This window comes from Crotalus tigris, unplaced genomic scaffold (assembly GCF_016545835.1).
Source record: "Crotalus tigris isolate CLP2741 ecotype Arizona unplaced genomic scaffold, ASM1654583v1 scf7180000017744.3724543626:3957646, whole genome shotgun sequence".
Taxonomy (NCBI): Eukaryota; Metazoa; Chordata; class Lepidosauria; order Squamata; family Viperidae; genus Crotalus; species Crotalus tigris.
Window position 1 is genome coordinate 1,924,338 of NW_024096611.1, and position 22,046 is coordinate 1,946,383.

General features: G+C 38.7%; 2 protein-coding genes across 11 annotated transcripts in view; one reads left to right on the top strand and one right to left on the bottom strand.

The window, feature by feature from the left end:
• Positions 1-4,591, top strand: part of ARNTL (aryl hydrocarbon receptor nuclear translocator like) — a 42,732-nt gene extending 38,141 nt beyond the window's left edge. For 4 of the 5 annotated variants that reach the window (XM_039340354.1, XM_039340351.1, XM_039340352.1 and 1 more), the window contains 2 exons: positions 3,372-3,474; positions 4,167-4,327. In XM_039340354.1, the coding sequence (XP_039196288.1) occupies positions 3,372-3,474; positions 4,167-4,327 (264 nt within the window). Of the gene's footprint in view, positions 1-3,371; positions 3,475-4,166 lie in introns of all 5 variants that reach the window. The other variant, XM_039340350.1, reaches the window with a different exon arrangement.
• A 3,984-nt stretch (positions 4,592-8,575) lies between these two features.
• The window catches only part of BTBD10 (BTB domain containing 10), a 34,421-nt gene continuing 20,950 nt past the window's right edge, over positions 8,576-22,046 (bottom strand). For all 6 annotated transcript variants that reach the window (XM_039340359.1, XM_039340358.1, XM_039340357.1 and 3 more), the window contains 5 exons: positions 20,870-20,972; positions 16,641-16,761; positions 14,541-14,738; positions 10,831-10,941; positions 8,576-10,127 (listed from right to left, as the gene is read on the bottom strand). In XM_039340359.1, the coding sequence (XP_039196293.1) occupies positions 9,817-10,127; positions 10,831-10,941; positions 14,541-14,738; positions 16,641-16,761; positions 20,870-20,972 (844 nt within the window). In that variant the 3' untranslated portion in view covers positions 8,576-9,816. The remainder of the gene's footprint in view (positions 10,128-10,830; positions 10,942-14,540; positions 14,739-16,640; positions 16,762-20,869; positions 20,973-22,046) is intronic.

A 22,046-nucleotide genomic window follows, 5' to 3' on the forward strand; every position in this document is an offset into this window, starting at 1 on the left:
ACCATTAAACTGATTTATAATGACAAATACCCATGTATAAATTTGAAGAGCTTATTAAATATACTTGAGGTAGGATTCTAAGTACATTGTGGTTAATGGTATTCTGGCTCTAAGTAGAAACAGTATAACTATTGATCATGTTACAGTATTTGTTTTGTGGGTATCATTAAAGAAAGCCTCAAGTCTGCGTGGCAGATTTCCAGAAAACTGGAGCTGTGGATCTATCAGTTTCTTATTAAATGTTCAGTGGAACGAGATGTAGATATTTATAGTATACACAGGATGCCTATGAATCAGGGTGCCTAACATTGTAAAAATAAGTTTTTCAATTATTGTTCACTGCTATGTGATTATCAGTATAAAGCTACTTGTATCTTATCATCAGAAATTTACTAATATATCTCAATATATCCCTGCATTAAAGGGGATCTAAAGTAAAAAAAAAGAAGGGCAAAATATAGCAAAGTTTATCGCTTTCCGTCACCTAATTGCATTTTATTTTTTTATTTATATGGTCACCCATTTCACCAAATGTGATTCTGGGCAGTGTACAATAAACAAAAAAACCCATGAAATACAGGGAGTCCTCAACTTATGACTACAATTGACCCCAATATTTCTGTTGCTAAGCATGATACCTGTTAAGTGAGTTTTGCTCCATTTTACAGCCTTTCCTGCCACAGTTGTAAAGTGAATCACTGCAGTTGTTAAATTAGTAACACAGTTCTTAAGGAAATCTGGCTTCCCCATTGATTTTGCTGGTCAGGTCACAAAAGGGGATCACATGACCCTGGGACACTGCAACCGTCATAAATGAGTCAGTTGCCAAGCATCTGAATTTTGATCACAAGGCTATGGAGATGCTGCAGCAGTCGTTAAGTGAAAAATGATCATAAGTCATTTTTTTTCAGTACCATTGTAACTTCGGTCACTACACAAATGGTTGTAAATCAAGGACTACCTGTAGTGCTATAAAAAACAGATAATCATTTGATATTAAATGGCAGTCTTTTAATATCACGATTAAAATGATATCTTAATACATATCCATACAGTTCTTCTGAAACAGAGAGAGAGCAAGGTTTTTCAGCATACTGCTTTTTTTTTTTTTTTACTTTTTATTTTGTGCCTTGAGAGCAACAACTGGCATGTCTTATGACATAGATATCACTCAATGGATTATATAGAATTTTTCAACCAGAATTTCTTGGATTATTTCAAAGTGGGGAGGGATATTAGATATTGAATGTGTCTATTACTCATGCAGATGATTAATGTGGCGAATATCTGTTGCTCAAGTGTGGGATGAGGGTAGAGGTTCGTTCTCTGAGCTTGTGGGTTGGTTTCTGAATGTTTCGTTACCAGGCTAGTTAACATCTTCAGTGGAATTTAGGGAACGTCAGTGTTGGTGTTCTTCTGCTTATAAGGGCTTCATGTGGTCAGTAGGCCTTGTGATGGGAGGGTCATGTCAGGTGAAGGTCTTGTGATGGGTTGGGTGTAGGTCGCATCAAGTGAACGCTTTTTGATGGGGAGGTCACATCAGGTGAAGGTTCTTGGGAGGTGTAGTGCTGGTTGGGGAAGTTGCATGGGTTGATTGAGGTTCGGTGCTTTCGCTGGTTGGTTGTGCAGTTGATTTGATTTCTCAGGGGGTTGTAGGTTGGTTGTAGGTCAATATTTCTATTGATGGAATTGCTTGCAGAGTGCCAGGCCTCAATAAACTTGTGTGTGTGACGGGTGGTAACGTGGCTGATGATTCTTGCATTGCTCCAATTGAATTGGTGCTGTTTGGTGTCAGTGTGGGTAGCGATTAGGTATTTAGGATCGTGGCAATTGACTGCCAGCTGGTGTTTATGGATTCTGGTTTTCAATTGAGGTGATGTTTGTCCCAGTAGACTTGGTTGCAATTGTTACAATTGATTTTGTAAATTACATTGTTTCTTTCATCCTTCTGTATCATGTCTTTGGTTCTGGATAATTCCTGGCAGAGTATGGCTGTGGGTTTGTGGGCTGTTGTTATTTCTGAGGAACTGTATTATGGGGTCGCGGCATTAGAAAGGTTGAGAACCACTGATCTAGAGGGCAGGTAGACTGCCCCTCCTTCAGCCAGTGGAAATCAGGTAGACCAGTCCCATCCTAGTCCTCCAGAGATAGAAGAGACCACTCCCACCATCAGCTGCCAAAGGACGGTCAGCCAGATTAGTGGCAGGAAGTCAGAAGTTGCTGCCACTTGTACTGCTTTTTTGTTCTTGGTCATCCTTCCTTGGTTATGTAAGGCAATATCTCTGAAATGACCAAACAGGTCATGGGTTATCTAATAGTATATAAGAATGTGGTGTAGCCATTACATATAAAGAATTAATCCAGCCTTCCATTTAAAACAATGTAGTCCCGATATGATTCCTACTTCCCAGAAGTTAAAGATAGGGCACACTATCTTATGCAATCACATTTGATTTTGATAAGTGGTGTAATTATCTAGTATCATTTTGTCTATATAGAGCATCATGTGGAATGTAGTGTCATTGCTTTGGATATGTGTAAGGGTAATATTGGTGACAGCATTTTTTTTGAAGTATGATATTACAGTAAGCATGTGCACGTGAAGCTTTGTAACATAATGAATCAGTTTTATTTCTGAACACAAGGTTTGATAAGGGAAATAATCACATGGGATTTTTCACATGGTGAATAGGCTCTTACTAACTATGAAGCATAGAATATAGGTAAGATTCACCAAAATTTGGTTCCCCTGTTAGAAATCTCTAGAATGATTGTGTCAAGAATGAAACTTTGGTAGCTACGTGCGTCTTCATTTCAGCTTGCCATTAGAGTAAGGAGGGGAGGAGTTGCTTTAGAGTGGATTAGATGGAGAAACAAAACCTCTACGATTCCACTGAAGACCGTGAGAGCCTGAAACCTTTCCAAGGACATCACAGCAGGTGTGGAAAGGAAGCGGACAATTCCCATAACAAAATGAAATTATCTATATGGACTACATGAGAGGTTGGGGGTTTGGCTGGGGAAAATATTGTTTAATTCTATAAACTGGTGTCTGGGAACCTCAGAGCTAGTTTGCTTTGACATTACCATGCAATATATTCAATAAATGGTTTCGGAAACGGGATGAACCTGGAGTTTTATTTGGATTCGTAAGCTGGATGTTGACAGTAATTATAGCAGTAATAAACTGCTATTCTGCATAAATAGGACTTCTTTGACATTAAGTTAATGGGTAAACTTACAAAGCAAATTACTGAGGAAGTTGCATGGCTATGTAATGTAGATAAAATTTTATGTATAGAAATATACTGTAATAACCTTTGTTTAAAATCGAATATAAAGCCTTTTATTTTGTTTTCATTTTCTTTCAGATTTTGAATGGTGGAACAGCAGACATTCCTCCTGCCAGTATATTGTCTGGCCAGATACAAGACAATCCAGTCTATCCATATTCTGACAATAACTCTATTCTTGGTAGGCCAATTCATGAAAGATACAAGATTAAAATGAGGAACAGGAGAGTAGAGCCCTTTTATTGTATAGCTAGGTGAAATCCTTAAGGGTGAATCGTGCCATGGAATGAATAGAATTTCGGAAGGGAAGATAGATAAAATTAAAATATGAGCATATTGTAGAATGTAATATTGTATTAATAAAGCCTTGGAGTTTTGGAGGATCATTTTGTTGGAAGATGTTTTTAGTTAGGTCCAACATTATTTCTTAAAATAAATTCTACAATTTTTGGCAGCATACTAGTAATTTTCCAAGTTACTAAAATGTAAGATTAATATCTTAAATATTCTAATTTAGAATATTTTATATTGATATTTTATATTGATTTTTTAAAATAAAAATGTTATTCTACCTCATCCCCCAGAAAAAAACTCTTAAGACATTCTAAACATGAATATTAAATATTAAACTAGCAGTATTTTATCCCAGTGTTAATTATTTATACTATAACGTGGCCAAGTACACAATACCATATGGATGCTTCATTTCATTGTACATTTGACAAGATGTCAAGTCAGCTATCAAATAAGAGAGCTCATAATATGTAATTGCTCTGAATATTGCTCTCAATTATACTGTATACTTTTCAAAGTGTGAAAATTAGCTTAGAAATAGAATTACTGTAACATTGAATTTTTCTATTCTCTTTCCAGGGGAAAACTCGCATATAGGCATTGATATGATAGACAATAACCAAGGATCCAGCAGCCCCAGCAATGATGAGGCAGCGATGGCAGTTATCATGAGCCTTTTGGAAGCAGATGCAGGGCTTGGTGGCCCAGTTGATTTTAGTGACTTACCATGGCCCTTATAGATGCTGTCCATAAGCTTTGACAACGGAATATATCAAAGTGCATTATAGGTGGAATTCTCCAATCTGTGAAGCTTGCTGAATTGATTTGGTGTTTTAATTTGATAAGCCATATCAGAGAACAGTCATACTTCTCCTGTGTGTACTTTCTGACCAAGTGGAGATGAATTTGCAATGGTGTTCCTGTAATTTTTGTTAGCTGTGTATAGCTTGCATTAATTGTATATTTTGAGTATTGTTTTTGTGTTGACTTTTTTTAAAAAAAAATCACTGTGCAAATTAAGCACTAGCATCACTGGTGGGTTTTATATGCAAATGTCATTTCAGCTACATGGTGTTTTTACACTACAGAGAAGGTCCCTCTGTGGATAAAGAATATTTCTTATACTAATATATCAAAATTGTTTCTTGTAAGATCCTTTACTATAAATATTGTTGAAGTGTAATGTATTGGACAGTTAAATATTTTTAAAATAAAATGTTTTCTTTGTTCTAAACTGGAGCTACTTTATAAAATAAGTTCCTACATGAAATTCGTGATGTTAAAAATACCAAGCTTCAGTTGTTTTATGCAACTTGGTTGACTTACCTAATAAGCCAAATCCAGGATGAATATAGTTTTACTATTTGCAATGTAATCTATCATCTGCAATTTGAGTGGGTGTATTTACTGGATCCATAGATTCGTAACCCCATAGGAATATTTGAAATACTTGAATTAGGTAAACTTTAAAAAAGAAAATTTTTCTTCCTTCCTTCCCTCCTTCGACCCAATATATGCAAGAGCTTGGGCCTTGTCTTGCTTGCTTCGCTCCTTTTTCTTCCTACATCAGGCAAAATAAGAGTAAGCCACAGAACAAAGACGCTTAAGTAGTTATGTATGGTGGCATTTGGAAAATGTAGATTGCTCCATGAATCAATTATGGTCTCATTCTTGAAGATAAACTGTCTTACCAAAAACAGAATACGAGAGGCATACATCAAACATGATTGTTTTGGGGTGAGCCCATACTGAAACACAGCATAGTTAATACTCATAGTTATTATAATATTAGTTAATATTCATAGTTCAACAGCTTCCTTATTGAAATGACAGGAGAGTAAAGGGGGTTGAAAGAGACGGGAGAGAGAGACTGTGGACTGTTTGCTGCAGCAGATGGTTTCCCAAATATTGGCTGAGTGATTGCTGATTATTTCCAGAGTGAATGACCACTATGTCTTATTAGAGTCTTGTTCTCGCTTAACCTAGCTGGGGCAGCTCCAGGAGATAGATAAACAACCCAGTTTCCCAAAAACAAGATCAACAAGCAAGGAAAAAGTTTGAGCAGAACAAGTCAAGAGGAAAGCACGGGAAGATCTTTTCTTTTCTATGATAGTAGGTAGTCTTTAGCTAGAAAGATAACTTTTGAGAACTTGCAACCAAAACAAGCCATAGGAAAGATATGTATGTGTTCAGCTAAGAAAGTTGACAGGAAAGGCTCTAAGCCAGGGATCCCCAACCTTTCTGGGTTGGTGGCCCGGAGTGGTGCACGATGCTTGGGCGACCCTAGTGCCTACACAATGCCATGCTAGCGCGAGTGGGGATATTGCGCTTGCAGCGACAATAGGGCCAGTATGATGCCACAATGATAGCACAAGGGGGGTGTGCGCTCGTGCACACGTGCGTTCACTGGCCAGCCATTCACACCACCCAGTGGCCAACAGCCCGCGGCCCGGTAATGGGCCACAGACCACAGGTTGATGATCCCTGCTCTAAGCAACAAGTGAGGGAAGCATCATTGTGACTTGTAAAGAATATGTAGTATTTCTTTTCCTGCCTACACTTATAGTACATTCCTGCAAATGTACTCATTAGAAAAAAAAAGGGGGCTGAAGAAGAAAGTTGTAATACTGGAATGGATTAGAAATAATACAAGTTTCTTGGCTAATAGTCGGAACTCTCCAAGAGGAATTGGAATAAATACCAATCAGTCAGGGAGAGGACCTCTCTGGTACAGGCAAGTACATAGAAGAATGTGATACAAAATAAAATAATCACTGGTTCCAAGCTCTCCTTGGGCAAATCATATCACTGAACATGTATAGAAGAAGACTTTATACAAGCGAAAAAAATTGCTATCAATTTGGCCCAATATTGGGTAAACGTCTTTTACTTTTAATCCTATTTCACATACTTTTTACACATGCTATATTTCTATGACTTCTTTTATACTTATTTTACTTGTTCAGTGTTGAATGTTATATGTCTATAATTTGAATGTGCTTCTGACAAAAAAGTTTTAAAAACCATGAACATTATAAAAAAAAAAAAAACACATTTGGGGCCCCCACAGACTGAAGAAATGTCAGAACTTCCTTAAGAAAGAAGTTATGTCAAATTGATGGGTGCTGCCCAGTTTGCAGCCTGATTGTTTGTCAGAAAGTATAAAAAGAACAAGGGAGTTTAGTGTCTTGTACCCTAGCCCAGAGGTCTCCAACCTTTCTCGGTTGGCAGACTGGTGGAAAAGGGAAGGGAAAGCATTTTGTGTGCGCACACAAACGGCTGCGAGAATGCTCAATGCAAATGGGGCGGTGCTAACGCCCACGCTAACACTTGCTAGCACTGCCCCGTTTTCGCCATGCGGTGCCATTTTTGCAGAGGCAGCGGCGCTAACACAAGCAGGGATATCGGCACACACGCATTGGCCAGCCTGTTCGGCGGCCTGCTGGCCACAAGCCTCAGTAATAAGAATTGGTTAAAGTGAAGGAAACTGGTACCTTGGAGGAAACTGAACACATTGTCCCTTGAATTTGTGATATCCAAAGGAGTTTTGGAGAAGAGTCAGTCTTTCATACTGGACTTCAGAAAAGCAGATTTTGATGAACTCCAATTTTGAATGGAATGTGAAACAAGATACTGAACACAACCATAATCTCCATAAGGAAAAGGAAAAGAACTTTGAGAGACCAGCATGGATCTACGCAGAGCTCTCTCAAATACTGAAAAGGATACATATGGGAGGAAGAAAACAACCTAATTCTAATACAAGGTAGTAGGAACCTTTTAGAAAAGCAAAAAATCAAAAAACACTGAAGCTTGCAAGAGATGATGGGCATCCTCGTCAACTACAAGTTAAATACGTTGGCAATGTGATACAACTTCTAAAACAGCACATACTATCTTGTGGTACATTAATAGGCATAAGGAATCCAGATGATGGGAAATAATTATTCCACTTTCCTTTGTCCTAGCAAGACCCCTTTGGAGTACTGTGGCCAATTCTAGAGAGCAAATTTAAAGAAAGAACAGTGAAAAATTGGAATAAATTCAGAAGAAGCTACTAACACAGTGAAGAGTCTGGGAACCAAGCTCTTTAGGAACCATGCTCTAAGACAGTGGTTCTCAACCTGTGGGTCGGGACCCCATTTGGGGTCGAACGACCATTTCACGGGGGTCGCCAAACAAGGCTGTCCGCCATTTTTTCCCCCTTTTCTTTGGCCACGCCCCTGGCACCTGGTGATGTATAAGTGGTTGGGGGTCACCACAACATGGGGAACTGTATTATGAGGTCGCGGCATTAGAAAGGTTGAGAACCACTGCTCTAAGAGAAATGATTAAAAGATCTGGGCATGTTTAGCCTATAAATAAAACTAGGGATAGATATGGTAATCTTTAAATATATAAAGAGTTGTCATAGAGGAGTGAACTTAATCTACGTTATCATAGAAGACACAACCATAACTAATGGATTATTAAAGCTAATTTTTAATTATGTGCACATGAATGCTATTTTATGTCATTCTGAATACTAATTACCTAATGATTATAAATTACAGGAAATGTGTATCACAGAGCTATGCAACACTTCATCATAGCACCTATGAATGACTCAAAGCAATCACTTCTATTCCCAGGGTTCTATGGTTGCTTTATGGCAGGGGTGTCAAACTCACAACGTCACATGATGTGTAGCAACGTATCGTGACTTTTTTCCCATTGCCGGCAATGGGGTGGATGCGGTTTCAACATGACGCATTCAGCCCGCGAGCCAGCAGTTTGACACTCCTGCTTTAAGGTATTGCAGACATAAACTATATTAATGATGCCCCATGCTCTGTAGCATAGTTTCCAACTTATTTCGGAAATACTTTACAGGCATTATGGAGAGGCACTTAAGTTTCCCATTCATAATTTATGTACACCTCTTAAGCCTCAATTTTTTATTCAAAAGAATATAGTGGTTTTACATTGTGCCAAAATTAGAAAAATTCTGCCAGCAAAATTTATCCTTTATTAAAAACAATAGCCTTGTTCCCGATTAATTTAATCGGTCAATGCAGATGACATTAATATGTTACACAAATATCAAAGGTCAATTGACCCTATCAACCAATCCAAAGTTATTAGTCTAATTCTACAAAATATTTGATGAAGTCAATCCTAGTCAAAAGCAGTCAGATAACCATATCATGAGAATTTCCAAAATCTCATGAATTGCCCTATTTTGCCTTATTTTCCAAAGAAAAGTCCAAAAAATGGGGAATCATAGAAAAAGCAAGCCACTCAATATTAAATAGATGATTTGATTATATTTTCTGTAAAATGTAAACATAGACTGTTAATCAATTTCAGAAGAATGAATAAATTATATTACTGCTAATATTAAAATAATGGAAATTTTATTTGAATGAAAAACTTGTTTACAATCAGTTATTAAGTGAAGAGTGAACAATTTGCATTTTTCTATTCTATGACACATGAAAAACCTCTCAGTAAATAAATATTTCTGTGAACAGATTTAAGATAAGGCATTTTTTTTTAAAGATAAAGCCCATATCAGTTGTTCCGACCCTTCAACATGGCTCACATCAAAACATGAAAAAAAATTCACTGGATAATTCTGAAAAAAGTAGGCTGTTGGATCACAATCCAAAAGTCCCAGTGGCAAGAATGTTGTGCTCATTCGAGAACAAGTTAAGTAACCTATTGCTCCTACTCAGAACTATTTACATTTTGCTGAATAATCTCTGAAAGCAGCACTCTGTTAGAATCAACATTCTGCACCCAGACTATAAAAATGGCTTTGAGAATATTTTTTGTCCACCATTTATAAAGTGCCACTATCAATTTTAAATCTGCATTTTGCCCACTGAGTACCAAAATACTGAAGAAACCATAGCTTCCAAATCCTGCTGTTTTTGACAAAAGAGTTTGAGGCTAATAATAGTCCACCATACAACCAATACCACAAAAGCTACTTACTGGGAAACAAATGCAGGTATGTAACTGAACCTCATGATGTTACATATGTACTCCTACAAACCATAATCAGATCCCACTTTGGTCTTTGTGAAGTCCATACTGCAATATCCTGAAACATTTCATGTTCATTACACAATGGAGAGAAGCTGGAATTGCAGTGCAGTATGAGCTCATTACAGCATCTTCAATTTTTTTTTTATAATAGCATGCTTTTGTTTAACCAGCAGTTTGGATCAGAAGTTTTGATCCTTCAGGATGGTAAGTTCTGTCCTTCAGGATCTGTATCGCTGTTGCTGGGTTGAGGATGAATTGGTAGAATATCTAGCTCATCCACCTGGGGTGTAGGGTGCATCACTACTAGCTGATCCTGGGGAATGTCTGCTGCAGCTGCTGCTAGGTTGGTAATTGATTTACTTTTCACACACTGGAAGTCAACATGGCGACTTTTCCCTTCTTCCTTCTCCCATGACATCCTTATGAACGGTCTTTGGACATAATTATAGATTACCTCTGGTCTCCCACCAGGTCGCTTCTTAACTTTTTCTTTGTATGTGGGATAACCTAAAAAAAAAAAAATACCAATAACGTTTATAATTTTATTTCACTCAGTGCTTGAGAACTCTGAGGTAGAATACAGCATATTATTCAACAAAGTATTTTATTTATTCAGCATATTTAAGGCACTCCATTTTGTAAATTCTTCCGCCACTGTTCACTGCAGTTTTATTGACACTCTTACTTTCAAAACTTTTTGTAATTAGATTCACTTCACAAAAGATAAACGATTCATTCTAAGTTGAAATTTCAAACTATGTTTCTATATAAGAATAAGCCTTAAACTTAAGCAGAACTTCTGTTTACCTGAATAAGACACAGTACTGAAGAAAAGACAACACAGTGACTGCCAAGGCTTATCTCTTTTTTTGAAATCACCATGTTGCAGTATTATGTGGTCCTCATTTAAGAACCATTTGTTCAGTGACTGTTCAATCTTATGACAGCACTAAAATAGGTTACTTACAACTTCTCCTCAAGGTTCTGGCTGTTGCAGCACCCCTGCGTTTATGTGACTGCCATTTGCAATTTTCACTGTCAGCTTCTAATAAGCAAAATCAATGGGGAAGCTGGTAGTCAACCGCAAGTGTTGTTGTTAACAAGGACTACCTGTACTCCCTCTTATTTCACAGTGGTTTTAGATCATAAGTATCTACATCCTAGTTTTTCACTACATGTTGGATTGGTCAACAATATCAAATTATCTTACCTTCTATACCTAATCGAATCTTCTTAAGACCCCTTTCCTTCAGTACTGATTTGGCCACATCTCTGTTCTCAATATACTTGAAGAACCTATATAACTTTGTGCTGTAAATAACTGGGGAGAAAATACACTTCATGAAATAAACTGTGTATAGCCAGTATACAATAATGGTAAAAAAACAACTAATGCATTTTGAAACATTTTAAAACATATTTTAAAAATATGCATATTATTTATATTATCTAAGAATCCATGTTTTAATAGATTGAGGAGTGATCCAACATAGTAATCCAGTCCAATATACCCTCTACACAATGACTACATCGTAACACTCAAAGGGAACAATGTGATTATAAGCCAACTGTACCTACAATTCTCCAAATGACAGATTTGACAGGGCACAGGGAACATTACTCAATGTGTTGAATTGCCATAAAAATTATGTCTACTAAATGATGCATGTCTGCAGAGTGATCTGAGGTAGGGTCAAAGCACATATGGATTTGGAGATGATGCTAGCATGCACAAACTTCTGTGTACTTCTGTTTCATAAAATTATATGCTGAACTAGCTTAAACTATGATATATGAATACTGAAATTTTCATTCTAAAAAAGCTTTTACAATATATTGCCACTTATATTTCTCATTAGGGGCCTGAAGTGAAAAAAAGCAAGGATGTAGTAGAGCAGAAATAAAAAAGTATTGCCCAAGAGGCTCACCTATATCTTTTATGCCTCCCAAATATTACAGTGTAAGTAGGGCCAAACATTAGGCACTTTTTAGTGTAATGAGGGGGGAGGGGAATTAAAGCAGCAAAATGGATACTTAAGCTTGAAGATGCTTAAGGAACCATTCTGAATTCTGAATCCCTCTCCCAGAATAGACCCCAGCATTATTTATTTCTGGAGTCCAAAAATAACCTACCACACCAAGCCTTATGCAGTCTTAAATTTATTCAAAGCTGATCATCCCTGCTCTATGTTGATGTACTGTAGTACATATAAATAGACTAGACTAGAATTCTTTATTGACCAAGTGTGATTAGACTCACAAGGAATCTGTCTCCAGTGCATAAGTTCTCAGTGTACATAAAAACAATGTGATAAATCATGATCATAGTCATCGTAAAAATACATTTATCATAAAACATACGATACAACACTTAGTGATAGTAACAGGATACCAAATAAGCAACCAACATAAATCATACTAGGATACTAAATAAAATAATATAAATCGTTAAGATAGAAGCAACAAAGTTATGGTCATAAGGAGATGGGTAATAGGAAAGATGAGAATAATAATAGTAATACAGCCTTACTAGATAGTTGACAGTGTTGTGGGAATTAGTTGTTTAGCAGAGTAATGGCATGGGGGGGGGGAGAAACTGTCCATGTGTCTAATTGTTCTGGTTTGCAATGTCCTATAGCATCATTTTGAGGGTAGAAGTTGAAACAGTTTATGTCCAGGATGTAAGGGGTCTATAGATATTTTCACAGCCCTCTTTCTGGATACAGGTCCTCAATGGAAGACAGGTTGGTAGCAATTGTTTTTTTTCTGTTCTAATTATCCACTGAAGTCTGCGCCTTGTTTGATTGCAGTGCCAAATCAGACAGTTATAAAGGTGCAGATGAGAGACTCAATAATTCCTCTACAGCAGTGTTTCTCAACCTTGACAATTTTAAGGCATGTGGACTTCAACTCCCAGAATTCCACAGCCAGCGTTGCTGGCTGTGGAATTCTGGGAGTTGAAGTCCACATGCCTTAAAATTGTCAAGGTTGAGAAACACTGGTCTACAGCACTGTATCAGCAGTTCCTTGGGCAGCCTGAGCTTTCTGAGTTGGCACACAAAGAAAATTCTTTGTTGTGCTTTTTTGATGACACTTTTGATGTTAGGTGTCCATTTTAAGTCTTGAAATATTATAGAACCTAGAAACTTGAAAGTCTCTACTGTTAATACTGATCTAGTATTGCAAGAGGTGGTACAATAGGAGGGTTTCTCCTAAAATCTACTATCATTTCTATAGTTTTGAGTGTGTTTAGTTCAAGATTGTTCCGGACGCACCACAAGGCTAATTGTTCAACCTCCCATATGTATGCAGATTCATCGTTGTCTCAAATGACACCAATCACTGTTGTATCATCTGCAAACTTCAGTACTTTAATAGAGGGATCATGAGATACCGTCATTGGTATAGAGAGAGGAGAGAGCACACAATCCTGGGGACCCCATGTGTTATTATACAGGTATCTAATATGATTTTGCCTAGCTTCACCTGCTGCTTCCTGCCGGTTAGAAAACTTATGATTCACTTACAAGTGTGGTCAGGCACGGCTAGCTGATTTAGTTTAGTGAGAAGAATATCTGGAATGATGATTCTGAATGCCGAGCTGAGGTCTACAAAAAGGACTCTTGCATAGGTCTTTGGCGATACAGAAAGCTATGGGATGTAGTGCAGAGCCATATTAACATCATCTGCTGATCTATTTGCTTGGTAGGCAAATTGCAAGGGGTTTAACAGTGGACCTGTGATGGTTTTCAGGTGGGCCAGCACTAGCCTTTCAAAGGGTTTCAACTACGGATGTCAAAGCAACTGGTCTGTAGTCATTCAGTTCCTTGATGGGTTTTTTTTTTTAGCGCTGGGATGATAGTAGAGCATTTGAAGCAAGGAGGAACCTAGCACAACTCTAGTGATTTGTTAATGATGCGGGTGAAGATGAGGGCCAGTTGATTAGCACATGCTTTCAAGCAAAAAGGAATTATCTCATTTGGGCTTGGTACTTTTCCAGACTTTTGTCTGTGAAATAGACCTTGCACATCGTTTTCTATAATCACCAGAGGTGGGGGGGCCCAAAGGGATGAGGTCAGTTGTAGGAAGCTCGGCCGTTGGTGTATCTGAGATGGGGATGGCAGAGATAGGTGACAGTGGTTTCCTCTCAAACCTACAGTAAAACCAGATGTTTCTGTAATTCTGCCCTCTGTATCTGGAATCCTGGGATATGCAAATTGCTATTATCAATTGACTCATTTAGCCAGGTTTCAGTGAAGCAGAGAGCTGCTGAGTTGTAAAAATCAGAGCTGCATCTGTTTAAAAGAATTTTTCATCCATATTAGCGAATGAACTTAAATTAGTCAGAAAGAGTGTAGGAAGAGGATTTTTTATTCCCCTTTTCCTTAGTCTATTCAAAATCCTTGCTCGTTTAACTTTTCTCCGCCTCTGTCATCTCCTTTTGTTTTTCCATTGTTCAGAGAGAGCTACTTTTTTCTGGATGAGAATCTCTTCTGTGTTTATAAAAAAAGGGAGGGGTGTAGTCTCAGAAAGCTGCCCATTAAAAAAACACTGCTTGATGCTTAACAGTTGGTCTCTTGAGTATGAAATCCGAAGTGAATCACAGAGAATAATAATAATTTTAAAAAAAAACAGAACTATCAGAGTATTTCACCGAGGCCACTGTTGGTGGCGCCATTTTGAGGTGACTAATTTGAGGTGATTAATTTAAAAATTAATGATACCATTTATTATATAGAAAAGGGAATGAGATACTTATGTTACTTTTCTTTACAACTCGTGACAAAAATACTTCATTGCAGGTTTACTGAAAAACTGATTGTTGCTTTAAGTTCATGGTATGTTCTTTGGAAATGGTGTGCCACAACCGCCTAACTTAATTAATTAACTAAGCCTAGGTCCCAAAACCAACTTACTTACTTTGAGAATATTCTTCTCCCATTTGAGGTGGGTACTCTTCATCCCAATCAACAACATCATCATCAGTGAGGACTACAATATGACACTCTCTTTCCCCACTCTGAGCACTGGCTACCATCAGTGGCAGTATCATTTCTTCAAGGTAAAATTCAAATTGTTTTCGAGCACCATCATTTGATAATTCATGCATGAGAGCACCTGAAATGAGAGCAATCAAATTCATTACTCTCTGTTCATAAGAATGCTGAGCTGAATGTTAATGAGCCATTATTAATTGCTTCAATAAAAATATTACCTTTGGCACAACAACATGCAACATTACTATTATCTCATAGTTCTCATAATTGCTAAATGATGCTCAAAGATTTTAAATATGTTACCTTGGTATTTCCTAGCTTCTGGGCTTAGAACAGTAATTGCTGATGTTTACAAGGCATCTCTGACTTGCATATGAAGATAAATAAGATGGACCAAAATAATGTAACACAAGAATTAATCAACACATCACAATTATTAGGGTTTTCCAGGCACCTCAAAAACCATGCCTTGCAAATAGTCAGATAGTTTTTTGAGCAGGTAACATACTTTCAGTATTTTTCATTCTTCTAGTAGTAGAAAGTCTCATGCTACACAACCCAAAGAGTTCAAAGGACTGTATTTGTCACCCTTAATATAGCAAACAAAAAGGACTAGTAATTTACCTGCTACATTGAACAAGAATACTGCCATCAATGTTTTATGGGGGGCCTTCGGTTCATATTTCACTTTGCTTTTCTAGAGAAAGCTTAATCTAAAGTTTTAAACTGCCTAACTGTGGAGGATGAATTCCAGTCTGTTTGGAAGTAATTCCTGTTAGATAAATAAAGTTGTCTAAGACTCTCTCCTTATTTACTATCCTTGAGATTTGATTAAGCCAGCTCTGTGCCGAAGCAGCAAATATCGAGTGTAGCAGTTAAATAATGTGGTGTAGCAGTTAAAGTGCTACTCTTGAAACCCGGAGACTCTGAATTCCAGGTCTCACTTAGGCATGAAAATTGGCTGGGAGACTTTGGGCCAGTCTCTCTCTCTTAGCGCAAGTCACCTCACAGGGTGGTGGTGGTTGTTGTGCGGAAAATAGGAGGGAACTAATTAGTACAACTGCTATCTTGAGCTGACAATACGAAAACACACGCACACAAATAATAACTCTGACTCCAATTATACATTACTCATCTAATAATATTAATAGATATAAAGCCTGATCTAAGTAGTGCTCCAATTCTCCCTAGTATTGACAGCACAGACATACAGTAGCACCTGCAGCATATCTTATTCAATTAAAAGTATCCAAAACATAGAAGAGGCATTACTTTGACTGTTTTGAAAGAAAAATATAAAAAAATCCTATACTTGGGACATTTAGGTCTCTGAAAATTTAGAGAAGTTGAGTCGACTGAGCAAGTTCTCCTTCAGCATATACACATTGGAAATACTCCAACCTTTTCATTAATTGAAAAGTTTATACGTAACAGAGTTCAAGCTATGCCTATTTATTAGACTAGAATCCCTTTATTAACAGCTTGGTAGTCTTGATATTATTTATGATTCCTACATGTAGTTTTTAGAGCTACAATGTTCTCTAGAGTTACGATGCAGAGTTTTAGCTCTATGTCCCATAGCTTAGATAGCTTATGTTCAGTGACATTTTTTGTGGTTCTCTAATAAATTTATTAATATTTTTAAATATATTTCATATTGCATCCTCTTTCTATATAATCAGTAGAAATATTTAATGTTAGACATTTGTAATTGTAATGCTAATAATTTTAAATATTTTTTCCATTTTACAATCCAGATATATGGAGTTGTTGGTTATAAGTTGCATTATTATATGCTATATGAGGCTCATCTATGAGTGAAATAAAATTTTATATATAAACCTCCACTTAACAAGTATAACTTCAGTATATATTACTAAACACAATAGTCTGCCAAATCCACAGTCTATTTTATGATATTAAAATTGATAAATGCTCAAATATTACTTAAAATTAGTTTATGGGCAGAAAACAGCATCTTAAAAATATACATATAGGCGGTTAAGAGCAATGTTATACTTACTGAGGTCTCTACATTTGATAGTACTATAATCAAAAGAAATACATAGATAGTCACACGCTTCTCGTAATTCAGGAATAGATATTCCATCAGGACAACGTATCACCCCAGTCTTGTAATAATCCTTAAATTAAAAAAGAAAAAAGAAACTGACATGAGAAAATATTTAATTTGTAGAGAATAACCCTTCATTTTTCTACATCCTTTCATGGTTTTCTGCTGCTGCACACAAATTGGGTACCCAGTGGTGCTGCAGAATGAAGCAATCTCTTTCCTGTCATAGGGAGACTATGATAGAACTAGAAAAGGCTTACCTGAATGCCTCTTCCCAGCATGATGATGAAGAATCCACCAAGGGGTTATTTCAGTCCTCCTGCCCAATCAGACTAAGTTGTCAGAGTTATCACGCCCATCCTTGCCTGGGATCCCCCAGTTTCATCAATGGCAGAGCCAATAACAACAGTTCGACGTGATGACTTTCCAAGAAAGTACAAGGTAAAGCAACTGCCGGACACTGACCTAACTGATCTCTAGAGGGGCAGGCGTGGATTCTTCATTTTCATGCTGAGAAGAGGCGTTCGGGTAAGCCAACGCTCCTTTTCCAGCATGATGATTGAAGAATCCACCAATGGGACTTACCAAAGCCCCCCCAGTCCCTACGGGAGGGATTCAGTTGGGGTCTGTGTCTCCAGTCCTGTCACTACCTGTTATAGTATTTGTCTACCGAAAGAAGCCTCAGGCGAGGCGAATTTGTCTAACCGGTAATGTCTACTGAAAGGGGAAGGCGAGGACCATGTCGTCGCCCTGCAAATATCTTCTATGGATGCTTGTGTTGCCCACGTCACAGATGTAGCAGCACTGCAGGTGGAGTGTGCCATCACATGACTAGGAACTGGCAGAGAAAGCGAAACATATGCTCCTGCTATGCACGCCCTGATCCATCTGCCTATGGTAGAGGTGGATACCTTCTGACCCATGGAAGAGGGTTGAAATGATACAAACAGGGCTTCTGATTTACGAAATGCCGCCGTACACTTGATGTAACAGCGTAAGGCTCTACGTACATCCAATGTGTGCCATTGGCGCTCCAGGTCATGTGACGGACGTGGACAAAAATTTGGAAGGATAACCTCCTGTACTTTATGAAACACAGTATTAATCTTAGGGACAAAGGAAGGATCTAACCGAAGAACCACCCTATCCTCATGAAACGTGCACAGGTCCTTCCTGATAGATAAAAGCAGCCAGCTCCGAGATACATTTGGTGGAGGTGATGGCAATCAGGAAGGAGACCTTGAGTGACAAGTATCGCAAGGAACAGGTTCTAATGGGTTTAAAGGGTGAGGCGGTTAGGGCCTGTAGAACCCGTGGTAGCTCCCAGGAGGGATACCTATGGACCACTGGTGGTCTGCTATTTGTGACTCCTTTGAGGAAGGAGCGGAGCATGGGATGCTGAGACAAGGGTTGAGAACTGTCCCAGGACAGTACCGTGGAAAGGGCCGCTATCTGCCTCCGAATGGTGTTGGATGACAACCCCTTATTAACATCCTCCAGTAAATAGTCTAAGACCCTTGGGATGGTCACATTTGAGAGACTCAGGTTGTTCCTGTCACACCAGTGACAGAAATTCCGCCAAATGTGATCGTAGATGCGGTTAGTCACAGGTCTCCTGGCCGCCTGAATCATGTCAATCACACCTGATGAATATGACTCCTGAGTCAGGGTGTGGCGTTCAAGTGCCAGGCGGCCATTGGGGGTCTGGATGTTGCAGGGACCTCTGCGTTAACTGTATCCGACTCTCGGGAATCCACCACGGATGAGTTGCGGAGAGGCTCACTAGGTCCGCAAACCACGGCCATCTGGGCCAGTGGGGTGCAATGAATATTAGTTCCACCTGTTCCTCTAGGACCTTCCTGATAGCTGCAGGGATCAGAGGAAGAGGAGGGAAGGCCGCCCCCCAGGAGGGGAAACGTGAAAAGAACCTGGGAACTGGGCGTTTTCCAGCGAGGCAAAGAGGTCCACGATTGGATGGCCCAACCTGTCTGTGATCTCCTTGAAGAGATCCGGGTGTAAGCGCCACTCCAAATGGTCCACAATTGACCTGCTGAGAAAGTCTGCCTGCCGGTTCGCCTCTCCCGAGATATGCTTGGCCCTGATGGAAAGCAGGTTCTTCTCTTCCCAGGAGCCCAACTTTCGAGCCTCTGATATGAGGGACTTGGAACGGGTGCCTCCTTGCCAGTTCACACGGGCCTTTGCAGCTACATTGTCCATGAGGACAAGCACATGTTTTCCGCCAATCACCTTGTGGAAGTGTTCGAGAGCCAGATGAATCACCCTGAGCTCCAACCAGTTTATGTTGTGCCTCAGGTCCGAACACGACTACTGGCCCTGGGCTATCTGGATTTGGAGGTGTACACCCCAGCTGAAGAGACTTGCGTCCGTGGTCATAAGAATGAGATGAGGCTCTTTGAAGGGAGTCCCCTTGAGCATGGCTGAAGATGTCCACCAATTGAGAGAACATAGCACCTGACTGGGGACCTGTACCAACTTTTTGGAAGAGCTGGTGTGCAGTCTCTGGTACGGGAGCATGACTCATTGGAGGGTCCGAGCATGTAGTCTGGCCCAAGGCGCTATCACTATGCAAGATATGAGTTTCCCCAGTAGCTGGGAAAGCATAGCTAGCAGTACTACCCGGTCCCTGCGGACTCTGAGGACCAAGTCTCGGATACTTCTCTGATGGTCCTCCGACAAAAACACGTGACAAAAGTCCATGTCTATCACCGTGCCCAGGTGTAAGAGGCGCGTTGAGGGGACTGTCTGGCTCTTCTTGAAGTTGATGGAGAATCCGTGGTCCTGAAGAGTCCTGATCGTGAGGGCCAGATCCGACTGGGCGGTCGTGACAGAAGTTGATTGGATCAGGATGTCGTCTAGGTAGCACTGGACGCATACCAAGGCCAATCTTAAGTGTGCTGCCAGAACCGCCGGGATCTTGTTAAATACCCTGGGAGCAGAGGAGAGGCCGAATGGTAGGGCCCTGTATTGGAAATGGCGGTTGAGATGACAGAACTGCAGGAATTGGCGATGATCCGGGAGGATGGGGATGTGCAGATATGCCTCCATGAGATCAACTGAGGTCATGACATTCCCTCGTCTGATGCCGCCCAAGATGGAATGGAGCATCTGCATCTTGAACTTCCAATACTGTAGATGGAGGTTCAGGGCCTTGAGGTCCAGGATTGCCCTCCATCCCCGATGATTTTGGGACTACGAATAAGATGGAGTAGAACCCCTGTTCTACCTGGTCCGCTGGGACCTCCTCTATGGCCTTGATGCTTAGCAGATGCCGAATTGCGTCTGCCATGAGACCTCTTTTTATTGGGTTTCTCAGGACTGGACAAGAGACAAAATGGTTTATGGGTGTGGATTTGAACTCCAGGGACAGGCCTTCTCTTATGGTGCGCAGAACCCAGGAGTCTGTGGTTCTGTTTTCCCATTGGCGGATGAAAAGGCTGAGTCTGCTGCCAATGGGACAACTCTGACAACTTAGTCTGATTGAGCAGGAGGACTGAAATAACTCATTGGTGGATTCTTCAGTCATAGTGCTGGAGAACAACAATTAAATTCTGAGAGCAATTCAAATTGTTTGGCTAACATTATGTGTAATGAATCTTAGGAAATGTCTCTTCCCTCAGAAATGTTATCAGACAAAGATTTTAATATCTTCATTCTATCTTTCAACTTCAGTCTTCTGTTCCTATACTTACAAATAACATAACTGAGAAGTTTCAGAACTCTGGTGTTTTTCTGGGCACTTAAAAGTCTTTTGAATTAATATATTAGTAATCATAAGCATACTTTATGAAAAATAGTTTGCTCACTATTGTTGGCTTTCCCCAACAATGCACTGCCATATTCCAGAAGAGAGCACATAAATGGTAATCCCAAAAGGAATGGCCAGTATCTTAACTAAACTAACATAAAGAATCCTTTAACATTCAGACAGATTACATGAGTTGTGGGAACAAAGAAGTTTCAAAAATCACAGAGTTACATCTAAATTCTTTATTCCTGAATTTTCCAAGTTTTTATAAAATTGCAGCATGTATTAGTAGTACTTAGTATACCATTTAAATAAATTATAGATGCTCATGATAAACTTTTATAAGAATGACTTTCCATTTTTTTAATTTCATAAATGTGAAAGGGTGGGATGAACCCTTACGAGATCTCACCAGGATAGCACGAAACACAGTGGAACCAATTCCTTCAGCCACTTCATATTCTCCTTTTTCATTGGGCCGTGTGAAGTTATGTTCCCTTCCAGAACCAAACATCCTATATATAGAGAAAAAAAAGCATTTTATTCAAAATCCACACAGAGCACATCAGTATTTGAATTCAATTTGCTAAAACTTTAGAAGGAATTATAGGAAATTCAGAATATGCACTGTTAAGGGATTTGCAGACTTTACAAGAGGTTACATTATGTTCATATATCCAAAGGAAAAAATATTTTGAAATGTTTACTATATTTTTATGCATGCAAAATATGAATTTATTCAAAAACATTAATCTCTGAATTTAAACTTTTAAAATAGAGGTGTTTTGCAACTTTTGGTGATGTTTGTGTGGAACTGGATGAGTAAGCAAAAACATTGATCTCCACATTAGTAGTATTATTAAACAGGCTATTCTTCAGAGCCTTCTGAAGCTGAAACATTATTTTTTTAAAAAAGATCTTCCCTACATTAAAATAGTCAACCGCTCTGTTTTTTTGGAAGATTTGCAATTCATGTTGAACTGACATGTTTCAAAATAGCAGGTTAGCAGAGACTGAACATGCACTACATTAAGCTTCATATCATGTTCATCACCACCCTTTCCACAAACTTTGGCCTTGGCTACTAAAGCTTCTCCAAAGTTGCCTAACTATTATGTTTATCATAAGAGGGAAATAATTAAATAGGTAACGATAACAGCACTGTTACATTTTATTTAAGTTTAAATATAAATTAAATCAGCTGTTTTGTTTAATTACTTCTTGCTTTACCCTTCTCTGCCCCTATTACTTTTTCAATGAGGCTCACAACGTATTCAAGTGTGACCCTTGGTATTAAAAAAAGTCTCTTGCTATAGATAAATATGTTGTCAATGTATGCATCCTCATTATCACATACTCTACTCCAAAATGAATGTGACACCACTGAAAAATTTTACATTAGGTAATTTCAAAATAACAAAAGTATTATTTGAAAAATAATTATTGAGAAAAAAGCCATGAAGTGTCTTATTTCCAGGAAGGATAGACTTGTATAAAAAGAAACCACACAATAGCTAAATTGTACTTCATGAAAAATACAGTATATAGATTAAAGGAGACTAACTGCATCTGAAATGTTACACTCAAGT